Source organism: Mobula hypostoma, chromosome 1 (assembly GCF_963921235.1).
Source record: "Mobula hypostoma chromosome 1, sMobHyp1.1, whole genome shotgun sequence".
Classification (NCBI taxonomy): Eukaryota; Metazoa; Chordata; class Chondrichthyes; order Myliobatiformes; family Myliobatidae; genus Mobula; species Mobula hypostoma.
Genome location: NC_086097.1, coordinates 165,672,471 through 165,698,506, shown reverse-complemented (window position 1 = coordinate 165,698,506; position 26,036 = coordinate 165,672,471). Strand labels below are relative to the sequence as shown.

The 26,036-nt window shown below is 40.8% G+C and overlaps 1 protein-coding gene across 1 annotated transcript in view; it reads right to left on the bottom strand.

The window, feature by feature from the left end:
• rab31 (RAB31, member RAS oncogene family) overlaps nucleotides 1–24,052 on the bottom strand; it is a 121,874-nt gene extending 97,822 nt beyond the window's left edge. Inside the window, exon 1 of the mRNA XM_063040708.1 lies at nucleotides 23,909–24,052. Within this exon, the coding sequence (XP_062896778.1) occupies nucleotides 23,909–23,944 (36 nt within the window). The 5' untranslated portion in view covers nucleotides 23,945–24,052. The remainder of the gene's footprint in view (nucleotides 1–23,908) is intronic.
• Nucleotides 24,053–26,036: the final 1,984 nt, after the last annotated feature.

The window sequence follows — 26,036 nt, the reverse complement described above, 5'->3', positions numbered from 1 at the left end:
AGTTTCAAAGAAGCCTCAAAAACCTTATAGAGCCAAGGAATCAATAAAGAAGCAAAACATTTATAAAATTCAACGGTAAACCCATCAGGGCCAGGAGCTTTCCCCAGATTCATAGAAAAAATAACATTCTTAATCTCATCCATTGTAATGGAAGTATCTAATAAAGAAGACATATCCTGTGAAATCTGAGGGAAGTCTAACTATATCTAAAAAATCATTCATATATTTAGAATCTCGAGGAGACTCTGATTGATATAAAGAAGAATAAAAATCACAAAAGGTTTGATTAATCCCCACATGATCCAATATCAATCGATCATTTTGGTTATAAATCTGATTGATTTGAGATTTAACATAATTAGATTTCAATTGATTAGCCAGCAGCTTGCCAATTTTATCACTGTGAACATAAAAATCACTTCTTGTTTTCTTTAATTGGTTTACAATCGAGGACGAGAGTAGTAAACTGTGTTCCATTTGAAGTTCAGTTCTTTGTTTGTATAGCTCCTCAGAAGGAGCCATAACATATTTCTTATCAATTTCTTTAATCTTGTCCACAATTGCCATCTCCTCCTGCTTCTGTTTCTTCCTCAAAGCAACGGAATACGAAATAATCTGACCCCGAATATAGGCTTTAAAAGTGTCCCAAAGAGTGTTAACCGAAATATCTTCTGTATGGTTAATTGTAAAAAAAAGCTCAATCTGTTCATTCATAAAATTAACAAAGTCCGAGTCCTGAAGCAACAGCGAATTAAAACGCCATTGTCTATTGTTTGGTATATTGGCCATAATTTTAATAGAAAGCTTAAGTGGAGCATGATCCGAAATGGTTATAGAATCATAATCACATTTAATCACTGAAGGAATGAGACGAGAATCAATGAAAAAATAATCAATTCTTGAATAGGAATGATGAACATGTGAAAAAAAGGAAAAATCTTTTTCCTGAGGATGCAGAAAACGCCAAATGTCCGTCGACCCAGAATCAGAAAGGAAAAAATTAATCAAATTTGCAGATTTATTAGGTAAAGTCCGTAAAGGAGCCGAACGGTCCAAAGCTGGAGATAAACAGGTATTAAGATCTCCGCCCCAAATCAATGAAAACTCGTTCAAATTCGGAAACTGATCAAACAATGATTTATAAAATTCCGGACAATCCATATTAGGAGCATAAACATTAACCAAAACTACTTTTTTATTAAATAATAAACCACTAATAATCCTATTTTTTTTGTTGCTGTGTCTATTCATGAGTTTGAGGTTTATTGTGGTTTTTTTTTAATATATACTTTCCGGCTTTTGTTCTGTTCTGTGTGTATTTTAATTGAGCTAACTTTTTTTTACTTATTTTTTTACTGTTTTACAATTAGCTGATCCTTTTCATATTTATACCTTTTTTTTAGGGAGCGTATACCGGAAGTCATGGGGGTAGTTTTAGCGCTTGCTTCTTTCTGGCGGGTCTGCTTTAGATTTCGCCTTGGGGTCTTGGGGGGGGGGGGGGTGGGCGGGGCTTCACGTTTTAGTTTGTTTCTCTTTGGGCTATATACATTATTGAAGTATTGGTTGCGTCCTTTTCCCCGGTATCTTTTGTATGTTCTGTTTCCTCTCCGGGTTTGTGGGTCGCGCCTATTGTCAATCCTCCTTGTTATGGGTTGACTTTAGGATTTATGGAGTCTATTATTAATTTTGTCTCCTGGAATACTAATGGTCTTAATCATCCTATTAAAAGGAAAAAAGTTTTTAAAGTGTTCCGGAGACTTAAAGCACAAATTTTATTTTTACAAGAGACCCATGTACGGAGGGGGGACAGACTACGTTTTTTCAAATTCTGGAAGGGACAACAATTTCATTCGAACTCCAATGCTAAGATTCGAGGCGTCTCTATTTTTATAGACTCCTCAGTTACTTTTATACAACAGGATATTATCTCTGATCCGAATGGTAGATTTTTATTGGTTAGTGGTTTACTATTTAATAAAAAAGTAGTTTTGGTTAATGTTTATGCTCCTAATATGGATTGTCCGGAATTTTATAAATCATTGTTTGATCAGTTTCCGAATTTGAACGAGTTTTCAACACCAGAACTCCAAAGAAACTTAGAAGCAACAGAAATGTGGTTTCTTAGAAGAATGCTGAAAATATCATATAGAGATAGGGTAACTAATGAGACAGTACTCCAACGTGCCCATACAAAAAGACCTTTAATGAGAACATTAAATGAGGGGAAACTTAAATTCCTGGGCCATGTCATCAGAAAGGGAGAAATAGAATGCCTTACATTACAAGGCCATATGCCTGGGAAACGTGGAAGAGGAAGACAAAGAAGAAAATATATGGACACTGTGAAAGAACTAGCAGATCTAAGTGTGCGAGATATCATTGACGCTGCGAGGAATCGTTCGATGTGGAGAACCATGATCGTCCAAGCGTGTAACATGCAAGGCAGATGAAGAAGATGTATATGCATAAATGAGAAAAGTACAAGCCAGACAACCAGCGTTCCAGTCCAGTGAGGGGTCACAGTCAGATAAGGGTGGCTGAGTGCTGCTAGATAATTCAAGGGTTTTTTTTTGTTAGTCGGGCTCCATTCTCTTTGTTGCTCTTCCTTTCTCCCACTGAATCTGCTTTTGACCTAGCTGAAATAAATTAACTTCTTAAGAGTCAAATTAGTCTTCTACCATTCAATATTAGTTTTGCATTTCACCTGTCATTAAAGACCATAAGACTTAGGAACATAATTGAGCCATTCAGCTCCACCATGGCTAATATTTTTCCCTCTCAATGCCATTATCCTGCCTTCTCCACATAATCTTTGATGCCCTTACTAATCAAGAATTTATCAACTTCCATACGAACATAAGAACTACGAGCAGGAGTAGGCCACCTAGCCCGTCGAGCCTGTTCCGCCATTCAATAACACCATGGTTGATCTGACCATGGACTCATCTCCACCTACCTGCCTTTTCCCCATAACCCTTAATTTCCCAATGCAAAAATCTATCCAACCTTGATAGACTTATCTATTGTAAACATACTGAATGACACACCACCACAGCCATCTGTGGCAATGAATTCCACAGGTTCACAACCCTCTGGCTAAAGAAATTCCTCATCTCTGTTCTAAAGAGAGATTCTTCTATTCCTAGACTGTGCCCTCTGGTCCTGGACTCTCCCACTATTGGAAACATCTTCTCCACATCCACTCTATCTAGGCCATTCAATATTTGGTAGGTTTGCCTCATTCTTCTAAACTCTCGCACATACAGGCCCAGAGCCATCAACCTCTCTTTATACCTTATACTGTATGAGGAGCATTGGAGGTATCACAGTTCATATTGTATGTTCACAACAAATACTCAAAATAAACTAATTGCAACACACAAAATGCTGGAAGAACTCGGGAGTCAGGTAATATCGATGGTGGGAAATGGACAGTGATCTTTTCAGGTTGAGAACCTTCATCTGTAGTGCTCAGCTACTGCTTGACCATTGAATTCCTCAGTATTTTCTGTTGCTCTGATTCCAGCGTGTATAGACTCTTGTCTCTCCAATAAACTAATCCCTATAGAGTTTCATTAGCAGAATCAGGTTTAACATCACTGGCAGATGCCATGAAGTTTCTTGTTATGCAGCAACAGTGCACTGCAAGACATAATAATAAAAACTAAATTAAAGTATTAATTAATTTTTCAATTAAACAAATAGTGCAAAAAAAAAAGAAATAATCAGGTAGTGTTCATGTGTTCAATGTCCATTCAGAAATCTGATGGCAGAGGGGAAGAAGCTATCCCTAAATCTTTGAGTGGAAGTCTTCAGGCTCCTGTACCACCTCCTTGATGGCAGCAATAAGCAGCGGGCATGGCTTGAGTGATGGGGGTCCTTAATGATGGATGCCACCTTTTTCAGGCATCGCTCCTTGAAGATGTCCGGCATGTTGAGGAAGCTAGAGCCCAAGATAGAGCTGACTAAGTTTACAACTTCCTGCAGCTTATTTTGATCCTAGGCAGTGCCAACCCACCCCAATACCAAGTGCAGATTCAGAGAGTTAGAATAGTACATCTGTAGAAATTGTCTTTGGTAACATACCAAATCTCTTCAAACTCCTAATGAAATATAGCTGCTGTCATGCCTTCTTTGTGACTACATCAATATGTTGGGTTCAGGATAGCTCCTTAGAGATGTTGGGGCTCAGGAACTTGAAACTGTTCACTCCTTCCACTACTGATCCCTTGTGTGTGTTCCCATACCTTACCCTTTCTGAAGTCCACAATCAATACTTTGGTCTTACTGATGTTGAGTGCAAGGCTGTTGCTATGACGCCACTCAAGCAGCTGGTATATCTCGCTGCTGTACACCCACTCGTCACCATCTGAGACTCTACCAACAATGGTTGTACCTTCAGCAAACTTATAGATGTCATTTGAGCTGTGCCTAGCCACACAATCATGGGTGGAAAGAGAGTAGAGCAGTGGGCTAAACATTCATCCTTGAAGTGCGCTAGTGTTGATTATCAGCAAGGTGGAGATGTTATTTCCAATCCACACAGACTGGTCTTCTGGTGAGGAATCCGAGGATTCAGCTGCAGAGGGAGGTACAAAGGCCAAGGTTTTGGAGCTTTTTGATCAGAACTACAGGAATGATTGTGCCAAATGCCAAGCTGTAGTCGATAAACAGCAGCTTGACTCAAGTATTAATATTGTTCAGGTGATCCAGGTGAAGAGCTACTGAGATAAGATTCACTGTGGACATATAGGCAAATTGCAGCAAGAGTTGATTGTAGCCATAAACAACCTGTTAAAGCACTTCATACACCATAGATGTGAGTGCTACTGCTTGCTAGTCATTAATGCAGCTCACCCTGCTCTTCTTGGGTACTGCTATGAATGTTGCTGTCTTGAAGTAGGCAGGAACTCCCAGCTACAGCAATGAGAGATTAAAAATTTCTTTGAACACACATGTTAGTTGGTAGGTACAAATTTTCAGAGTCCTACTAGGGACACCATTGGGTTTGTCGCCTTGCGAGAGTTCACCCTCTTAAAAAATTATTCTGACATCAGTGTCCAAGACGGAGATCACAGGGTCACTGGATGCTGCAGGGATCCTCATAGCAGTAGTTTTATTCCTCCTTTCAAGCATGCATAAAAGGCACTGAGCTCATCTGGGGGTGAAGCGTCACTGCCATTCATGAAGTTAGATTTTGCTTTGTAGGAAGTAATGGCCTGCAAACCCTGCCAGAGTTGACGTGCATCCAATTCCATCTCTAACCCCAGTCGGAATTGTTCTTTTGCTTGTGAGATAGCCCTCCGTAAGTTGTACCTGGCTTTCTTGCCTCGTCCTAGATCACCAGATTTGAATGCCACAGAAGACCATGAATCACCCGGCTCATCCACAGCTTTTGATTCACATATGTACGATATGTCCTCATAGGCACACACTCATCCACACAGGTTTTAATGAAGTCAGTGACAACCGTGGTGTACTCATTCAGACTTGATGAATCCTTAAATACAGTTCAGTCCACCGACTCAAAACAGTCCTGTAAGCGCTCCTCTGCCTCGCTTGTTCATATCTTCTTGGTCTTCTCCATGGGTGCTGTGGTCTTCAGTCTCTGCCTGTACTCAGGGAGTAGAAGTACAGCCAGGTGATCAGACTTTCCAAAGTGTGAGTGTGGGATGGCAAGTGCTCACGATGGTGGTGTAACAGTGGCCCAGTGTGTTGACTCGTCTGATTTCACAAGTGACATGTTGGTGATAATTATTTAGACTTCTTCAAGCTGACTTGGTTAAAATCCCCCAAAGTCATGGCGGTGACATCAGGTGTACTGTTTCATGTCTGGTAATTCCATCACCCAGTTCGTTTAGAGCAGGGGTTCTTCATCTTTTCTATGTCAGGGACCACTTTGGCAGTCTGGTGAAGCCTATGGGTCCCTTCTCAGAATAATGTATTTAAATATATAAAATAAAATACAAATGATTACAAAAGAAACCAATTATATTGAAATACAGTTAACAAAATAATTTAAAAAACAAATCTGTGATATAGTAATATATGTGCTTCTTTATTAATGTAGAAAATAATAAGACTGTACATTTAAAATATAGGTACATTGATATTAAATTTTAATTTCGGAGTGATGAACATGTTGTAAACATGTTGAGATATTTGTAACAATTGCAATTTGATATGAAAATATCTGTGATTTCTATTGGTGACGAGGTCACAGGTACTGCTAATACTACATTGAAAGAAATGATAAATTTCGTTAAGAGGTTAGTGAAAATAAAGATGTAATTTTTTTCCCATCCAGGTTCTCGGATGTCCTAGAATCTATCTGTGGACCCCAGGTTAAGAACCCCTGGTCTAGAGCCTGTTTGACACATGTGATGCACACCACTACCAAGATAATAGCTGAAAACTCTCATGGCAGATAAAATGGACGATACTTGATCGTGAAAACGATCAAGATATAGATGTAAAGTGGAGAGCATTCTGACAGGCTGCATCACTGTCTGGTATTGGATGGGGGGGGGGGTGGTGGCTACTGCACAGGACCAAAAGAAGCTGCAGAGGGTTGTAAATTTAGTCAGCTCCATCTTGGGTACTAGCCTACAAAGTATCCAGGACATGTTGAAGGAGCAGTGTCTCAGAAAAGCAGCGTCCATTATTAAGAATCTCCAGCACCCAGGGCATGCCCTTTTCTCACTGTTATCATCAGGTAGGAGGTACAGAAGCCTGAAGGCACACACTCAGTTATTCAGGAACAGCTTCTTCCCCTTTGCCATCCGATTCCTAAATGGACATTAGACACTACCTCACTTGGAATTGGAATTGGACACTACCTCACTTTATTAATATATATTATTTCTGTTTTTGCATGATTTTTTATTCAATATACGTATACCATAATTGATTTACTTATTTATTTATTATTATTTTCTTCTTCTTCTATATTATGTATTGCATTGAACTGCTGCTGCGAAGTTAACAAATTTGACGACACATGATGGTGATAATAAACCTGATTCTGATTCCTAGTGGTGAGTCGTGAAGCCAGCGAGCTGTACTGCTGCATCTGGAATAGCAGGGGATGGCCAAGTCTCCAAGAAACAAATATCACAACAGTCCCTGATGTCCCTTTGGTAGAGCAAATTTGCCCTGAGGTCTTTAAGGTTATTGTCCAGAGACTGTACGTTTGCTTGAAGAATAGTCAGTAGTGAAAGTTCAAAACCTCTTTGTAAACAAACTTTTAATCTGGTGCAGAATCCTCTCTTCTGCTGTCTGAAAGGGGAACTGCATTTTTGACCAGAGACCACTATCCAAGATTTGTTGACTTTGAGTAATGAGATTTTTTTTTTGAACACCTTAAAATGATGTTGCTTAGTGTATTGTCCACGGCTGTAACTATGAATTTCAGCTGCTGCAATCTAAAACAGCAGTACTTCAAGATTTCCATTGGAGCTGCTCGCAAGAGTCAGCTTGATGGCACCACCAGAAGTCACTGTAGACAATGACACCGTCATCCCCTTTGTCATTTTAATTTCACCAGAGTCCAATGTGTCATAAATCTTCCCTTATGTCACCCATGCTGTCCTATGCATTATAAAGACTGCTCATTGCTATTCTTCCCAATAAAGATGAAACTTTAAATCTGTTTCTGTCCCTCTCTCACTTTAGATGCAACCTGACCTGCTAAATATCTGCAAAGGTTTTATGACAAATAAGAGAAAATCTGCGGACGCTTGAAATCCAAACAATACACACAAAATGCTGGAGGAACTCAGCAGGCTAGGCAGCATCTATGGAAAAAAAATTCCATCTATATTTCAGCCTGAAACGTCGACTGTACTTTTTTCCCCCCACAGATGCTGCCTGGCCTGCTGAGTTCCTCCAGCATTTAGAGTGTGTTGCAAAGGTTTTATGTTTTTATTTCATATTTCCAGAACCTGCAGTACTTTTGTAAAACAGTAAGATCTCAACTACACCCATCTATAGATGACGGAAAATTTACACAGAATGTTACATCATTCTGTATGATTCTGGGATCAGCGTAAGTGGGTGGCAGAGACACCGTGTACACAGGTCTCCCCACAGAATAACTCACTCCATTGACATATTCTCTCTCTTGCAGAATGTACTTATCCAGATTGTCATAAATAGCTCAGTTTTAAAGTATCAACTGCTCTGTGTGGTAACAAGTTCCACACTCTAACAAGAATTTTTGCCTGAATTCCTTATTAGATATATTGGCATCTATCTAAAAGTTCTGTATTTTTGGACAAGGCACAATGAAGTGCATGTATCCCATCCTAAGCCTATTCTTAATTTAAACAAAACTTATCTCAGTACCACAGTGATGTTCTGTGGACAAAACTTCTAAATATACCTCTCTCAAATTATGCTCACTGCAATCTGCAGTGTGTAATTTCTCTTTAAGCTAAGACCTTGGCGTCAATATCTTCTTGTGCAGTTGGATCCTCAATATCCTCACTTGCAGACCCCAGTCAGTTCAGATTGACAAGATTGACAACATCTCCTCCACGATCTCCATCAACACACGTGTACCACTAGGCTGTGTGCTTAGCCCCCTGCTCTACTTGCTTTACACTTATGACTGCATGGCCAAGCACAACTCCAATGCCATATTCAAGTTTGCTGATGACGTCACTGTCACAGGCCGAATCAAAGAAGGTGATGAATCAGCATATTGGAGGGAGATTGAAAATCTGGGTCTGACTGAGTGAGCGGTGCCACAACAACCTCTTACTCAATGTCAGCAAGACCAAGGAGCCGATTATTGACTTCAGGAAAAGGAAAACAGAGATCCATGAGCCAGTCCTCATCAGAGGAGCAGAAGTGAAGAGGATCAGCAACTTTAAAATCTTTCATGTTACTATTTTGGAGATCCCATCCTGGGCATAGCACGCAAGTGCAATTATGAAGAAAGTGCAAGAGTTTGCAAAGGTTCAGCATGACATCTAAGATGTTGACAAATTTCTATAGCTGTATCATGGAGAGTATATTGACTGGCTTTATCACAGCCTGTTGTGATCTGTACAGCACTTTGGTCAATGTGGGCTGTTTTTAAATGTGCTATATAAATAAACTTGACTTGACTTGACTGGTAAGAAATCACCAATGTCCTTGAAAGGAAAATCTTACCAAAAGTAATGAATCTGGCCTAATCCATCAAGGGTAAAGCCCACCCCGCCACAGAGCACATCTACATGGAGCATTGTTGTAGGAAAGCAGCATCCATCATCAGGGGCCCCACCACTCAGGACATGGTCTCTTCTCACTGCTGCCATCAGGAAGGGGGTACAGGAGCCCCAGGACTCACGCCACCAGGCTCAGGAACAATTATTACCTTCAACCACCAGGCTTTTGAACCAAAGGGGATAACTTCACTTAACCCGTCGTTGAAATATTCCCAAAACCAATGGACTCACTTTCAAGGACTCTTTATCTCATGTTCCCAATATTTATCGCATTTTTCTTCTTTTTGTACTTGCACAGTTTGTTCTCTTTTGCACACCGGTGTGGTCTTTCATTAATACTCTTATAGTTGTTATTCTACAGATTTTACTGAATATGCCCATAAGAAAATGAATCTCAGGGTTGTATATGATGACATACTGTATATGTATTTTGATAATAAATTTACTTTGAACTTTGAAAAAAAGTGTAGGCTATTCAATCCCATTTGAGAATTATATGGTGGCATAATCCTTGGTGTTTTTCCAAGAATTTCCCAATTATATCATCCTGATTAAATCTTCCGGAGGAATATTTTCAACCCTGACAATTACAGATATCTGCTTGAGTAAAGCTACAACCTACACAGTGTTCCCATCATAATTCATCGTGTGTCAGTACACTGGGAAAGTATCTTGTTTGCAATTGCAGACAGAATTTTTTCTTGTTGCGTGGTATTACTGTAGATGTTTTAGCCCTGCCCTTCAGTCTTTAACTTACTCAAATACAATTAATATTGCTAATGTCCTATTGATGTGCACAAGACTGAACTGAAGGTCAGCCGCAATTTGACTATTTTACTTCATACCCACTTCAAAGTCACCATCTAAATAACATGAACAACCCTCAAGGGAATTGCAAGGTCATTAGCAACAATTGAAGTATTCCCCATCTGATTTCTTTTTCTAGTCAAGATATACAGCATACCAGTTTGGTGATAATAATTTATTCCATCTAAAGCCAAGCTATCAAGAACTAAAGCCAAGGTATCCAAGATACCAGGTTCCGATTTAATCAATTAAGCTACAAAAACTGCACAATTGATAGCGGACAGAGCGCAGACTCGACACAGACTGGGAGATCATTTTGCTGAACACCTACGCTCTGTCCGCCAGAGAAAGCAGGATCTCCCAGTGGCCACACATTTTAATTCCACATCCCATTCCCATTCCGACATGTCTATCCACGGCCTCCTCTACTGTAAAGATGAAGCCACACTCAGGTTGGAGGAACAACACCTTATATTCCGTCTGGGTAGCCTCCAACCTGATGGCATGAACATCGACTTCTCAAACTTCCGCTAATGCCCCACCTCCCCCTTGTACTCCATCTGTTATTTATTTATATACACACATTCTTTCTCTCTCTCCTTTTTCTCCCTCTGTTCTTCTGACTATACCCCTTGCCCATCCTTTGGGTTTTTTTTCACCCCTCCCCCTTTTCTTTCTCCTTAGGCCTCCTGTCCCATGATCCTCTCATATCCCTTTTGCCAATCAACTGTCCAGCTCTTGGCTCCATCCCTCCCCCTCCTGTCTTCTCCTATCATTTTGGATCTCCCCCTCCCTCTCCCACTTTCAAATCTCTTACTAGTTCTTCCTTCAGTTAGTCCTGATGAAAGGTCTCAGCCCGAAACGTCGACTGTACCTCTCCCTAGAGATGCTGCCTGGCCTGCTGCGTTCACCAGCAACTTTGATGTGTGTTGCTAGTCCTAACCTATTCAATCTTTTCTTATATGGAAAGTGTATGGTTATGCACTTTGGCAGAAGAAATAAACGGGCAGACTATTATTTAAATGGGGAGAAAATTCAAAGCTCTGAGATGCAACAGGACTTGGGAGTCCTCGTGCAGGATACCCTTAAGGTTAACCTCCAGGTTGAGTCGGTGGTGAAGAAGGCGAATGCAATGTTGGCATTCATTTCTAGAGGAATAGAGTATAGGAGCAGGGATGTGATGTTGAGGCTCTATAAGGCACTGGTGAGATCTCACTTGGAGTACTGTGGGCAGTTTTGGGCTCCTTATTTAAGAAAGGATGTGCTGACATTGGAGAGGGTACAGAGAAGATTCACTAGAATGATTCCAGGAATGAGAGGATTAACGTATGAGGAACATTTGTCCGCTCTTGAGCTGTACTCCTTGGAGTAGTAGAAGAATGAGGGGGGACCTCATAGAAACATTTTGAATGTTGAAAGGCATGGACAGAGTGGATGTGGCAAAGTTGTTTCCCATGATGAGAGTCTAGTACAAGACGGCATGACTTAAGGATTGAAGGGTGCCCATTCAGAACAGAGATGCAAAGGAATTTTTTTAGCCAGAGGGTGATGAATCTATGGAATTTGTGGCCACAGGCAGCAGTGGAGGCCAAGTCATTGGGTGTATTTAAGGCAGAGATTGATAGGTATCTGAGTAGCCAGGGCATCAAAGGTTATGGTGAAAAGGCGGGGGAGTGGGACTAAATGGGAGACTGGATCAGCTCGTAATGAAATGGCGGAGCAGACTCGATGGGCCAAATGGCCAACTTCTGCTCCTTTGTCTTATGGTCTTATAAATCAGATCCTCCAGATCCAGCAACATCCTTGTAAATTTTCTCAGCACTTTTGATAGTGTTCTAATTTATTCTGTATTTCAGTTAAATACATGCTTTGTTACTCAATTAAATAGTAGTTTGTCTTTTTTTATACCCTTTTCACTATTTCCATGAAACTTTGGTTAATTAGGGCAGATGCTTAATTGGGCCAAAATGCACTGGTCTCAATGTGTCCCCATTAACTGCAATTGTCTATCCAAATCTTATATATCCGGTTCTTTAGAATACCTTCTAAAAACTTTCCTACAACTGATGTCAGACTCACCAGCCTATAATTTCCTGGTTTATGTTTATAGCCTTTTGTAAACAGAACAACATTGGCTATTCTCCAATCCTCTGGTACCTCCCCTGTTGCTAAGGATGATTTAAATATCTCTGCTAGGGCCCCAGCAATTTCCGCATCTGCCCCCCTACACTTGATATCTTTACCTTTTATTCTGACAGGCACATAGTAGCTTTGTGCTCTCAAAATTTCATTTTTAAAGGTCTCCCACTTACAAAATACACCTTTGCCAGAAAACAGCCTGTCCCAATCCACACTTGCCAGGTTATTTCTGATGCCATCAGAATTGGCCTTTCTCCAATTTAAAATCTCAATGAGTACCAGATCAATATTTTTGCATACTTACTTTGAAACTAATGGCATTGTGATCATCAGATGCAAAGTGTTCCCCTACACAAACTTCTGTCACCTGGCCTGTCTCATTCCCTAGTGGCAGATCCTGTATCACATGCTTTCTTGTTGGGACTTCTTGCATTGAAATATATGCAAATCAGGATACCAGTTGGACTATGCTCAACCTTTTGATTCCTGACTTTGTCTGAGGTCTTACCTACATTTGTCTGCACAACCACTCCGCTGTCTGTTCTGGCACTGGTTCCCATCACCCTGCTACTCTAGTTTAAACCCCACCATGCAGCCTTAACAAATCTTCCCGCTAGGATATTAGTCCCCTTCCAGTTCAGGTGCAAACCGTCCCTTCTGTACAGGTCCCACCTTCCCTAGAAGAGAGCCCAATGATTCAAAAATCTTATGCCCTCCCTCATACACCATCTCCTTAGCCAAGTGTTAAACTCTATAATATTCCTAGTTCTGGCATCACTAGCATGTGGAACAGGTAGCAATCCTGAGATCACAACCCTGGAGATCCTGCCTTTACCTTAACACCTAACTCCCAATGCAGAACCTTGTCACTCGTCCTACCCATGTCCATGATTTACATGGACCACAACCTTTGGCTGTGCACTCTCCCACTTAACAGTGCTGAGGTCTTGATCCGAGATGCTCCATAACTGGCACCCAGGAGGCAACATACCATCCGAGTATCTTATTTTCGCCCAGAGAACCTCCTGTCCATTCCCCTAACACCACAGCATCACTCTTCTCTCCCCCAACTCCACCCACTTCTGAGTCACAAAGGCGGACTCAATGCCAGAGACCCGACCACTTAGACTTTTCTCTAAACTGTTTTGTAGAAGGCTCCAGAAAAACTCCATAAAGAGCCCACGCATAAACTACAAACACTACTTGAATTCATCATGCCTCATGTATACACATGTGTATATTTTACAATAGTCTTAGCTGTTAAATTACCAAACTACACATAGGGACATAATTGAAATCAAATCTCACTTTGTGAAATAAGTAATTTCCCAAGTTTCCGTACTTGGTTCTTTTAACTTTCAAACAAGAAAATAAAATAGGAAGTGAAAACTCTGGTAAAATAAATCTGCTACTTTAGCAAGCCATTGCCATTACTCAAAATATCATCACAGATCGACTATCAAAGACAGAAACTACAAGATTGAGAAACAAATGTCAATAATACTGATTTCAAGTTTGCAGGAAACGTATATTTGGAACACCCACTGTTTTGGGATTTCAATGCTTTGAAAATAGTGGCTAATTTCTGCCCATTTTTTGTAAATTTTATTTGTGCTTTTCTTGCATTTGCCAATGTGTAATTCACAGTAATGGCATCACTTCCAGCTTCCTGCGGTTTTTCTTCTCCTCCTTGTTTTACCTTGTACATCCTTGAACTGCTTTGAACTGATTTGGGACATAACAAGTATGCATTCAAATGACATACAGATATATTTGTAAGTACAGTGGATTCCAGATAATTGGGCCATTGATTAATTGGGACAGCCACTTATTTGGGACAACTCTTAAAGAACTAAAACTAATTGAGAAAACAGCTAGGGTTATCTTAGTTTACTTGGGACACTTAATTGGGACAGGAGATTGTTGATCTACAGTTTTTAAGTAGCATCAGTCACACACACTTGCATGGCCATTAAGACACTACACCATGTTTAAAGCAAACAGTTTTTAAATAGCATCAGTTGAATGTATTTGTGTTCAGAAAGCAGTGATTTTTGTCATGGACAGTTGGTGAGAAATAAGCATTAAGACAATTCATAATTGCCTTGCTTACTGGGATTGCAAGCATTCAAGCTTGGAGATACCAGAAACGACCAGAGTGAAAATGGAACGATTTCACTATTTTAACAATGCAGGGACTACAAAAAATTTGAAGGTATCAACAATCATCTTGAATGTTATAATGAAAAAGAAGATTTGTAGGATGGAATCATCCAAAGCATTGTATGAAGGCTGTCTGTTATCTGCACAAGATGTCTACACTGATTTTGTTCATTTACAGTCAAAAGAACACAACAGTGTACACTGGATAGATAACTCCATCAATAACAATTTAAAACTAATAGCAACATACATCAAAGTTGCTGGTGAACGCAGCAGGCCAGGCAGCATCTCTAGGAAGAGGCGCAGTCGACGTTTCAGGCCGAGACCCTTCGTCAGGATTGACTTTGTCCTGACGAAGGGTCTCGGCCTGAAACGTCGACTGCGCCTCTTCCTAGAGATGCTGCCTGGCCTGCTGCGTTCACCAGCAACTTTGATGTATGTTGCTTGAATTTCCAGCATCTGCAGAATTCCTGTTGTTTGCGTTTAAATTCACTACTGCGAAGCCTCTTCCGGTGATGCCTACACCGAAGAAGTTTAGATCCTCTCTTCGACGGGAGTTCAGTGAAACCATCTCTCACTGCTCCCCATCTGTAATTTCTTCGGCTCTTCAACTTTTCGACCATACTTTGACTCAATCTCGCTATCACAGCCATATATCCTTTCTTGGAACGTGCCTCCGTCGCCAACTTACTCCAGTTGGCTTTAGGATTCGTTTCCAAGCCTCTCAATTTGGACCTTCTGAGGATCCCAGGTACTCATATTTTATTGACTCGGCCTCTCGCTGCAAGTCCTGACGAAGGGTCTCGGCCTGAAACGTTGACTGCGCCTCTTCCTAGAGATGCTGCCTGGCCTGCTGCGTTCACCAGCAACTTTGATGTATGTTGCTTGAATTTCCAGCATCTGCAGAATTCCTGTTGTTTGCGTTAAAACTAATACACCATTTTATAGCTCTGTATTAACGTTAGTAATGTTCTAATTTGTTCTATATTTCAGTTAAATACATAATTTATTACTCAGCTTTAGTTTGACTTTTTTTTTAACCTTTTCAGCTATTTCCATGAAATGTCAGTTAACTGGAGCAGCCACTTAATCGGGCCAAAATGTACTGGTCCTGATGTGTCCAATTAATTGGAGTCCACTGTACTTTTACATGTTGGGATGCTGAAGTTTGTAGTCTAAAAATAAAGGTCCATGAAATAGTTACATTATTTAGGAAGCTGACACACCACATGACTCAAAGCATAGGGCTTCAAGCTGCTAAAGAGAAGCAGAACTGAAATATTTATGCTTTTTTTTAATCCACAGATCTTGCCAGGACTGCACCTTTTCTGTAACTGCAACACTACTTTCTATCTAGTTATTGCTTTTACGTTGATGTATTGGTATGATGAAATGATCTGTATGGATGGCATGCAAAGCAAAATGTTTCCACTGTACTTTGATATGTATGAAAGTAATAAAACAATTATTACAAATATTTTCTCCTTACTTCCTCCTCTCTATACTTGAAACACAGTGTATTAACAATCTCTATGTCAGAAGGTTCAAGTCCAGCACAAAGACATGGGCATAAAAATGCAGCATTTTCTGTCTTTTAGAAAATAAATCTGAAAGACACAAATGCCCAAATTAAGTGCTGTCCATTTTACCTGCCACGGGAGATTTCTGCGATCATTTTGGTGGCGGTCTACATTCCACCTCAGATCAATGTCAAACAGGCTCTAGATGATCTGAGTAATGGAATCAACATGCATGAAACAGCACCTCCTGATGCCTTCACCATCATTTGGAGGAATTTTAACCAGGCCAGCTTGAAAAAGTCACTAAATAATTACCATCAACAAATCACTTGTAATACCAGAGGAAACAACACACTGGACCACTGTTACACCATCTTCAAGAATGACTATAGTGCTTTTCCAGGCCTACACTTCGAAAAGTCTGTACTTCTACTCCCTGAGTATAGGCAATGACTGAAGACTGCAGAATCAGTAGTGAGAACCAAGGTGGTACAGTCAAGGGAAGCACAGAAGTGCCTGCAAGACTGCTTTGAATCAGTGGACTGGACTATATTCAGGGATTCATCTTAGAATCTGGATAAGTACACCGCAGTTGTTACCGACTTCATTAAAATCTGTGTGGACAAGTGTACACCTACGAAAACTCGCTGTACATTCCCAAATCAAAGCTGTGGATGAACTAGGAGGTTCGTCCTCTGCTGAGGGCTAGATCTGTGGCAGCTAAGTCTGGTAACCCAGGCCTATACAAGAAAACCATGTTTGACTTACGGAGAGCTCTTTCAAGAGTGAAGAAACAATTTCAAGCAAGGTTGGAGTCGACATCAGATGCACATCTACTCTGGCAAGTTTTGCAGGCCATTACTTCCTACACAGTGAAAACCAATAGCATGAATCGCAGTGATGCTTCACTACTAGATGAACTCAATGTCTTCTATGCCTGCTTTGAAGGGGAGAATATAACTACAGCTGTGAAGATCCCTGCGGCACCCGGTGATCTCCGTCTCAGAGGCCGATATCAGGCTGTCTTTAATGGGGGTGAAGCTTGGCAAGGTGGCAGGCCCCAATTAAATATCTGGTAAGGCTCTGAAAACTTGTGCCAACCAACTGGCAATAGTATTCAGACATTGTCAACCTCTCACTCCTATGGTTGGAAGTTCCCACTTACTTCCAAAAGGCAGCAAGTGCCCAAGAAGAGTTGGTGAGCTGCCTTAATGACTATCATCCAGCAGCACTCACATCTACAGTGATGAAATGCTTTGAGAGGTTAGTCATAGTTAGAATGAACTCCTGCCTCATCGAGGACGTAGACCCACCGCAATTTGCCTAGTGCCACAACAGGTCTACAAAAGACACAATTTCAAAGTCTTTTCACGAGGTCTTAGATCACCTGGACAATAAAAACACCCGTGTCAGGATGCTGTTCGTTGACTATAGCTCAGCATTTAACACCACCATTCTCACAGCCCTGATCAAAAAGCCATCAAACTTGGGCCACTGTACCTCGCTCTGCAATTTGATCCTCGACTTAACTAGAAGACCAAACTGTGCAGATTGGTGATAATATCTCCTCCTCGCTGACGATCAACACCCCGGAAAGGGGTGCTTAGCCCACTGCTCTACTCTCTCCCTCTACACCCATGACTGTGCTGATGATACAACCACTGTTGGTAGAATCTCCGATGGAGACGAGAGGGCGTACATTTCTATTTTATCATATATTGCATTGTGCGGCTGCTGCTAAGTTAACAAATTTCACGACACATGATGGTGATAATAAACCTTATTCTGAGATATACAAGTGTGCAAAGGTGAATGGGTGTGGGTCAGTGAAGGAGATGCTATGGGCCCAACATTGCTTACTGTATCATGGAAGATTAAAGCTGAGCTAAATGGGATCAAAGTTGGAAGGAAATGTGTCCTGACAGACATTAGATTACTCCATCATGTTCACAATTTTCTGAAGAGATAATTAATTTTTTATTACTTCCATATAACCAAAAGGAATAATCCCCATTGATGAAGTGTAATAAATTTAACTCTAAAGCTGTCAGGTAGTGGCATCCTTCACTAAGGAAGCTCATCAGTCAAGACATGCCCTCTTCTTGTTACTACCATCAGGGAGGAGGTACAGGAGCCTGAAGACCCACATTCAATGATTCAGGAACAGCACTTCCCCTCCACCATCAGATTTCTGAATGGTCCAGGAAAATTATCTCAATATTCCCTTTTTTTTTGCACCATTTATTATTTGTAGTTTATAGTAATTTTTAATGTCTTTGCACCGCATTGCTGCCATAAAACAAATTTCGCCTCATAAGACAGTGAAAACAGAACTGAGATAAGATTAGGGACAGTGTAAGTAAGGAGGCATGGCATTTTTTGATGACTCCAATCCCTTTTCACAGAAAGCAATAACAATCAATACTGTTTCTACAGTGAAGAGGTCTTCCTCCCAGATAAGAAAAAAGTTAATTGTTTTAGACAAATTTGACATGTATATGATTGCTTTGTCTCAGCCAATAGCAATCTTGTAAGTTTGCATCTCCATTCCAAGGCGGGACAATTCAGCACAAAACTGAGGGAAAGCTGCACCAAAGCTGTCATCTTTCAGGTATTCCAGCTTTATCAGATGGGCTTAGCATAATTCCATAACACCTTTTTCCAAAGAACAGCAGAACATTTCATCCTGGCATGCTGGCTAACATTTTGCATGTGAAAGATATGCATACCTTGTATATTTTTATTTAGAGATACAGCACAGAACAGGCTCTTCTGGCCCAATGAGCTGCTCTGCCCAGCAATTCACCTATTTAACCCCAGCCTAATCACAGGAAAATTTATAATGATCAATTAACCTACTAACTGGCAAGTCTGTGAATTGTGAGAAGAAACCAGAGCATCTGGAGAAAACCCACACATTCATGATGAGAACATACAAACTCCTTGCAGAAGCCCTGAGCTGCAATGCTAACGGCTAAACTACTGTGATGCCCCTTGTTATGTTCATTTAAGGTTATGTTAACTTAATGTTTACCCTCACCTTGAAATGGACTGAGTTTCTGCAAAGATCTTATTTTTATGGCATTTAAACCCTGTGTATGTCTACAACAGTAAACTTGAACACTGGGTTTCCATCAACCAATGTAATTAAAATAAACTCTTTGACCTTTATATAATTTGTGGGAGTCTGCAATGATATGGCCACATTTCCAATGACTTAAAGCATTTCACTTTCTCTAATCTTCTCCCATCTCCTGTCTTCTCCTATCATTTCGGATCTCCCCCTCCCACTTTCAAATCTCTTACTAGCTCTTCTTTCAGTTAGTCCTGACGAAGGGTCTCAGCCCGAAACGTCGACTGTACCTCTTCCTACAGATGCTGCCTGGCCTGCTGTGTTCACCAGCAACTTTTATGTGTGTTCATTTTCTCTAAGGTGTTTTGATACATGCTGAAAAGAGCATTTATGATGCAATCTAAATCCATGTCTTGTTGGTGTGCCAAAGTGTTCACGATTTCCTCACTTAGTTGCTTAGCGGCATTGGAACTTAGCAGTGAGTTACAAGTATCTGGAACCTGAGAGTATAGGTTAAGTGTCATGACTTCAAATAATCACACCATCGGGAAGTTCAATACAATTCAATCTGTGAAGGGAAAGGAATTATCAACAATTTGGGTTGGAACTCTAGATAATTCCTTTTCCTCCACAGATGCTGCTTGGCTGACTGAGTTCCTCCAGCAATTCAATAAAAACTCATCCAGTTCACTAATTTTTCAGGGATGGAAATTTCCCCTCCTTACCTGGTCTTGCCAGGTTCCTCCAATACAATTAAATCCTAACAACATAGCAAGCTACTCATTTTAAAAGGACAGCAGGTAATGGCTTCACTTCTTACATCTAATTCCTGAGATAAAGGATGCTTACTTTCCATGTCTTTAAGCACCCTCTCTCTACCATTAAAAGTAGAATCCTACATCTTCTATGGCACAGTAATCAATGTTGGCTCCATAACATCCGCTCCACTGTCCCACCCCTTTACACAGTAGTAGATGGCCATTGCTCATAATGCAGTAGCCTTTCAATACCATGACTTCAGGAAAAGGAAGATCACCATAAACAAAGAACAGTTATATAACAAGATGAGCAGTGCATGCTCTGGTAGAAGGTGGATGCAAAATCAAAGCCATGGTCAGCACATTCATACCAATTCCTCCTTCTTGTTCCCACAATAAATTTGTTCTTCATTCTGGTTTCTGTTACAGGAACTTAACTACCAACGACTAAATCAAGTACCCTGCTATTTAATAGAACGATTTTCTCCTTGTTTCTTGAACACTGCCCAAGTATCTGGTGTCCATAGGTACAAAACCCCAGTTACTTTATATCACAGTCCCATAATTCTAGTATTTCATTCAACATTACAATAATATCCTTTTCAAAGGATATACTTATATAAATACACAAAGGAAAATAATAAATAAATTTGGCTTCCAATACCAAATAAGAATGAACCAGCATATGAAAATTTAGTGCACTAGAATAAACTATCCTAACTATCCCCTACTCACCAACAAACTTTATAAACAACAGTGAAGCAGATGTATTTTTAAAAGATATTACAAAATCTGGGAAAACAACCACTCAGGCCTTCTTAACAATGATCAGGGAGTAATAAAGGAGTTCTAAAGAAAGCTACCACTCAGTCAAGGAGAGTACATAAGCAAAAATAACCTAAGGAAGTGTGCGCACACTAGCACACGCATGCATCTGCGCAATGGATGTGGGTGAACAGGAGATGAGGAAAAACACTTACGAAATGAATTTTGTTGCAATCTACAAGGCTTGATTTCAACACCATCAAACAGATGTCTTCACTGTGATCAGCATATTATACCACCACAGAATCAGGAAAATGGCAGATAGGGTAGATAGAGGGGAAACCTTAAAGGAGATTTACAAGGCAAATTTTATTTAAAAAGTGGTGAAAACACTGGAAGCAGATATAATAGCTTATTTATTTTTTAATACATACATTTTATAAATATATTTAAGTAGTACTTAGAGAGACACATGAACAAACAGGGAAATTAGAATAAAGATCATGTGCCAGCAGATAGGATTCGTTTTAATTGGCATCGTAGTCATCAGACATCATGAGCCAAAGGGTCTGTACCATGTCCTGTGTTCAGTCTCCAAGTCCGATCTGACATTCAATGAGATCATAGATACTGAATGGCAGATAATGGAGGTAAAGGAAAATTAAATAAAAATGGAACTAGAAAAGGATTGATTTTGTTTTGTGAGTCTTTAAATTTTGGTTGACTTTTCATTAAATCATAACAAAATGATTCAAGATTCCAAGTAAGATTTCTATTGTATCTGTAAGTACATAAAATTGTGCATATAACAATAAACTTCGACTTTAATTGGGTGGAACCAACCTCTGTTGTAATTACATACACCTGATAAAGTAATCACTGAGTGTGTCCATTGAAGTGGCCAGAGTGTATGTTCATAGTCTTCTGCTGCTGTAGCCCGTCCACTTCTCTCCACATGTTGTGCATTCAGAGATGCTTTTCTACACCATTGTCGTAACACGTGGTTGCCTTCCTGTTAGCTGGAACCAGTCTGGCTATTCTCTCTGATCTCTCTAATTAACAAGGTACTTTCACCCACAGAACTGCTGCCTACCGGGCATTTTTTTTTTTTGTTTTTCACACCATTCTCTGTAAACTCTGGAGACCGTTCTGCATGAAAATCCCAGGAGATCAGCAGTTTCTGAGATCATCAAACTCTCTAATGAGGTGTACAGATGTACCTAATAAAGTGGCCACTGAGTGTAGCTATAGCTAAATGTTAGACCTTCATGGCTTTTCTCTCACAGTTCCAGATTTATCTTGACTTCACATCCAGAAGTAAACTGTATGCCAAAGCTGCCCACATTGTGCCTGATGGCGATGGTCAGCTGTGATGTCCCTCCCACAGTTTCGGAGCCCAAGGTTTGACAATGACCTCCAATCCTGTCTGTGTGGAGTTTTAACTGTTCTCCATAGCCACATGGCTTCCACAGGGTACTTCATTTTCCTCCCACATTTCAAGATGTGCTGTTAATTTGACCAGTTATTAGAAGTCATGCCACAATGTGGATAAATGGCAGATGAACCAAGGGAGAGTTGATAGGTAGATTGGAGAGACGAAATTGCAAGAACAACAGGGAAATAAGGAGGGAGAAGGGGACCAATGTGGAATCACTCAGCATGATCCTGATGGGTGCACACCTTCCTTCCACATTACAATAAATAAGTCAGTTAAGTTAACAGACAAATCCATTTCCTTTGTGTGCACTGACTAGCATTGTAGAGCATTCACTCCAGTTAACTGGGTGGCATAATCTGAGGAACATTTAATGGGGAGAAATAATTTGTATTAAAGAAGTTACTTATTTCCTCACCGCACAAGATTCATCAACCTTGTAATTCCTTTACAGCTAACAAGAACTAAACTCTCCATTGATGAACAGCGACAGCACTGCAAGGACACACAACATGGAGTTGTCTAGGTAACCAAGACCAATAATAAGAACCACTGTCAGCAGCAAAATACCACAGTCTGTGCTTAAAAAATATTTTTTTAAAAAACAATTTGGAATGTAATGAAGGTGAGCATACCAAATGCTTTTGTCACTATCCTGTCCATCTGTGACTCTACTTTCAGGGATCCATGTACCTGAACTCCGAGGTCCCTGTATTCTACAACACTCCCTAGGTCTCTACATTTTACCGGGAAAGTCCTACCTTGATTTGACTTTCCAAAAATGCAATACTTCATGCTTTGCTAGATTAAACTCCATCTGCAATTCTGCAGCCCACTCCACCAGCTGATCAAAATCCCACTGCAATTCTTAATAGCCTTCTTCACTGTCTATGAAACCACTAATTTTAGTGTGCTCGGTGATCAAGGTGGGGAATATTTTCACAGGGGTTTTTTCATGTTCAACTTTTTTGCCCCTTTTATACATTCACAGAATGCAATGATCACTGGCAATGCCATTGGTTTGTTGCCCATCCCCAATTACCACTGGACTGATGAGGCAGAAGAATGGTGTTGAGAGGGATAATAAAACAGCCAAGATCGAGCGGTGGAGCAGACTTGATGGGCCAAATGGCCTATTTCTACTCCTATTTCTTATGGTCTTATGGGTCAACCACATTGATGGGTCTGGAGTCACTTGCAGAGTAAAGGTGTGGGCACTGCCAATCAACTCCCAAGGAACATGGTGAACCAAGCAGGAGTTTAAACAATACAGTATGTTCATGTTTATCATTACTGGGAAAAGTTTTTTTGTTTCAAAATTCCAGACTTATGTCATTAAGTAAATTTAAATTCTCCAGCTGCCTAGATCTATGGTCCAGAACCATGGTATTGGTCCACATACTTTGGGCTCATCCAACCAGCACCACCCCCACTCCCAACAAACACAACCACACAAATAATTTAGTTTCAGTACTGCTGCATTGCGATGTTCAGGTAAAGGAGTTCTGTTGCACCAGAGCAGAAATGGCATTGAACCAAGTGACTGCGTGACAAGAAGCCAGTAATTCCATCTGGATAGGTTAGCAGAAGAGGAAGTTTTTTTTATAGGAACTTTGAAATATCAGATTTTACTAACTTTTTCTAGAAGAAATGAAGGAAAATAATTTTGAAAAGACAGGAAACTGGCTGTTTTCAAGAGCTGATGCTGCAGAAAATGACTGTGGAATGCCTCCTTGGAGACTCCACATTCCTGAACTCAAGCAGGCTCTCCAATTGCAACAAGCGGTACGCAGCCAGATGGAGTCTTTGAAAGCAGGGAACGGACGGATCTTGGAGAAATACAGGCTCGGATAGCTCTAAAGCACAACAAGGAGAGGCAAAGATCACAGAGATTGCACAAAGAAACACTGAAGATATAAACACATTAAACCTCTACCGGACGATTCCCCACAGCCAGCAACCAGCAAGAGGGATACGTTCTTAAAAAAAAATTCCACATAAAAGTGGGAATCAATTCTATTAATCTTACTTACCCCAAGGAGGCAGATTTTTAATTCTCTTATTGCCATTTTCGATCTATGATACTTATGTCATGCTCTTAGCAATCTGGTCTTCACAGTTCATGTATCAATGTGCGTTGTCTGCGAAGCTAACCTCCTCTCACCCTCCAACCAACTAGTTTCCTCACAGCGAACGGAAATTGCTCTGCAATAACTCTCATCAGCCAACGGTCACGTGGTACTACAACAGCGGCCACTTTCTTACTCTCTTAAATCAGTTATGTTCGGTAGAAGACATAAACTGCAAGAAAACTTATTTACGTACAGCTATATAAATAAATAAATTATGCGCATCCACTCGTCCCAACAACCGTTTTAAATTAAATTTGCTTTCAGCTATAAGCGCACGAACTATAGACGTCGAAAGACCAAATGTTCAGATGTAATTTACCCCACAATGACCGAGTTGGGATGGTCGGAGTGTAAAGAAAGAGAAACCTTAAATTTCTTTCCTTCAGACCAAAAAGAGTCAAAGGAGTGAAACTTTCAAAAATTGCAGTTGTTGGATACCCAAAATAAAACAGAAAGCATATTCAGCAGGTCAGGCCACATCTGTGCAAAGAGAAACTGAAGCAACGTTTCAGGACGAAGACCTTACCCCAGGATTGGGAAGGGGACGAAAGAAGCTTGATCGGGCTCTAGGAGGGTGGGGTGGCGGATCTCTACCATAAGATATCACCAGGGTGGCCATGAGGATAAGTCTATCTGGTCAGTGACTGAGAATATTGACAAAAAAAATTGTAGGAGCAGGAAGACAAATCTGCACTCCCAGAGACAAAATAGAAAGGGGCGGGGGAGCTAAACCACTATCACAGATGGGTGACTGATACAGACAGAAAATCCTTTCCCTCCACCCTTAAAACTTGTCCATCACCTCTTTCTGGTTCCCCGCTTCCTTGTCTTTATTACTTGGTCCACTGTCCTCTCCAATCAAATTCCTCCTCCTTCATCCCTTTACCTCTTCCACCCATTACCTCCTAGCTTCCATCGCCCCTCCCCGTCCACCTTTAACCCCACCTATCACCTACTAGCTTACACTCCTCCTTGCCCTCCCCCGCCTTCTGAGGAACTCAGCAGGTTAGGCACCATCAATGAAGGGAGATAAACAGTCAATACTTCGGGCTGTGACCCTTCATCAGGAGGATCTCAGCCCAAAACATCAACCGTTCTCCCTGATTAGATGTGGCCTGCCTGTCCTGCTCAGTTCCTCCACCATTTTGTGAGTGTTTTGATGTTCTAATTGTGTTCTTCTCGTAAAAATTGTACATAATTTATGTTTATATTTTCTTCTGAATGCTGCTTAATATGATGTTAAGTGCCTATAATACCGCTGCAAGTGTGTTTTATAATTGCATATGCGTGTACAGGTACTAGTCCAGACATAGAACAATAAATTCAACTTCAATTTGATTTCAGATTTAAAGGCTTTCATCTGGTGCTGCTTATAGGCAGAAGGAACAATATCTTGGATGAATATAGAAGATAGAATATTGAATAATACAGCACAGTAAATGGCCCTTCACCCAATGCTGAACATGATCCTAAATTGAACTGAAGCTCTCCCCCCTGAACAGCATCCATATCCTTCCATTTCCAGCACACTCATGTGTCAATCTAGGCAGTAGGCAGCCGTCGATCCCAGGAGATAATGTGTTTGCTCCTCTGGCAGACAGTGTTCTCTTCAGGGCGCAAGCCTGGGCGGAAAGATTTGAAGAACCGGCTGTTGCCCATGCAGTGGGCTCCCCCTCTCCACGACAAGGGCAAGTACTAATACAGTTTGGGATCAGTGTTGTCACAGAGGTTGCCAGAGTGAAGTTGTAAAACAACATCAAACTGCCTTAGGGACCCCAGCTCCAGATTTCTTCCTCCGGGTTTACTGCTGAAGCCTTTCCCATGGGTGAGTATGGCCGCAAGGCAGCGGAGGTTTAAAATCAGTTTTCCTTCTCCTAGGTGGGCTGCCATCTAAGGCTGATGAGCCCCACCTGCCCGATGCAACTGCTTTTGAGGCGCCAGTGCCCCTTCTCATGTCAGTAAAAACAGTTCTGCTGGGCCTAGTAGCTAGGCCACATATGAAGGCCAAGAGTTGGACTTGGTTGTCAGA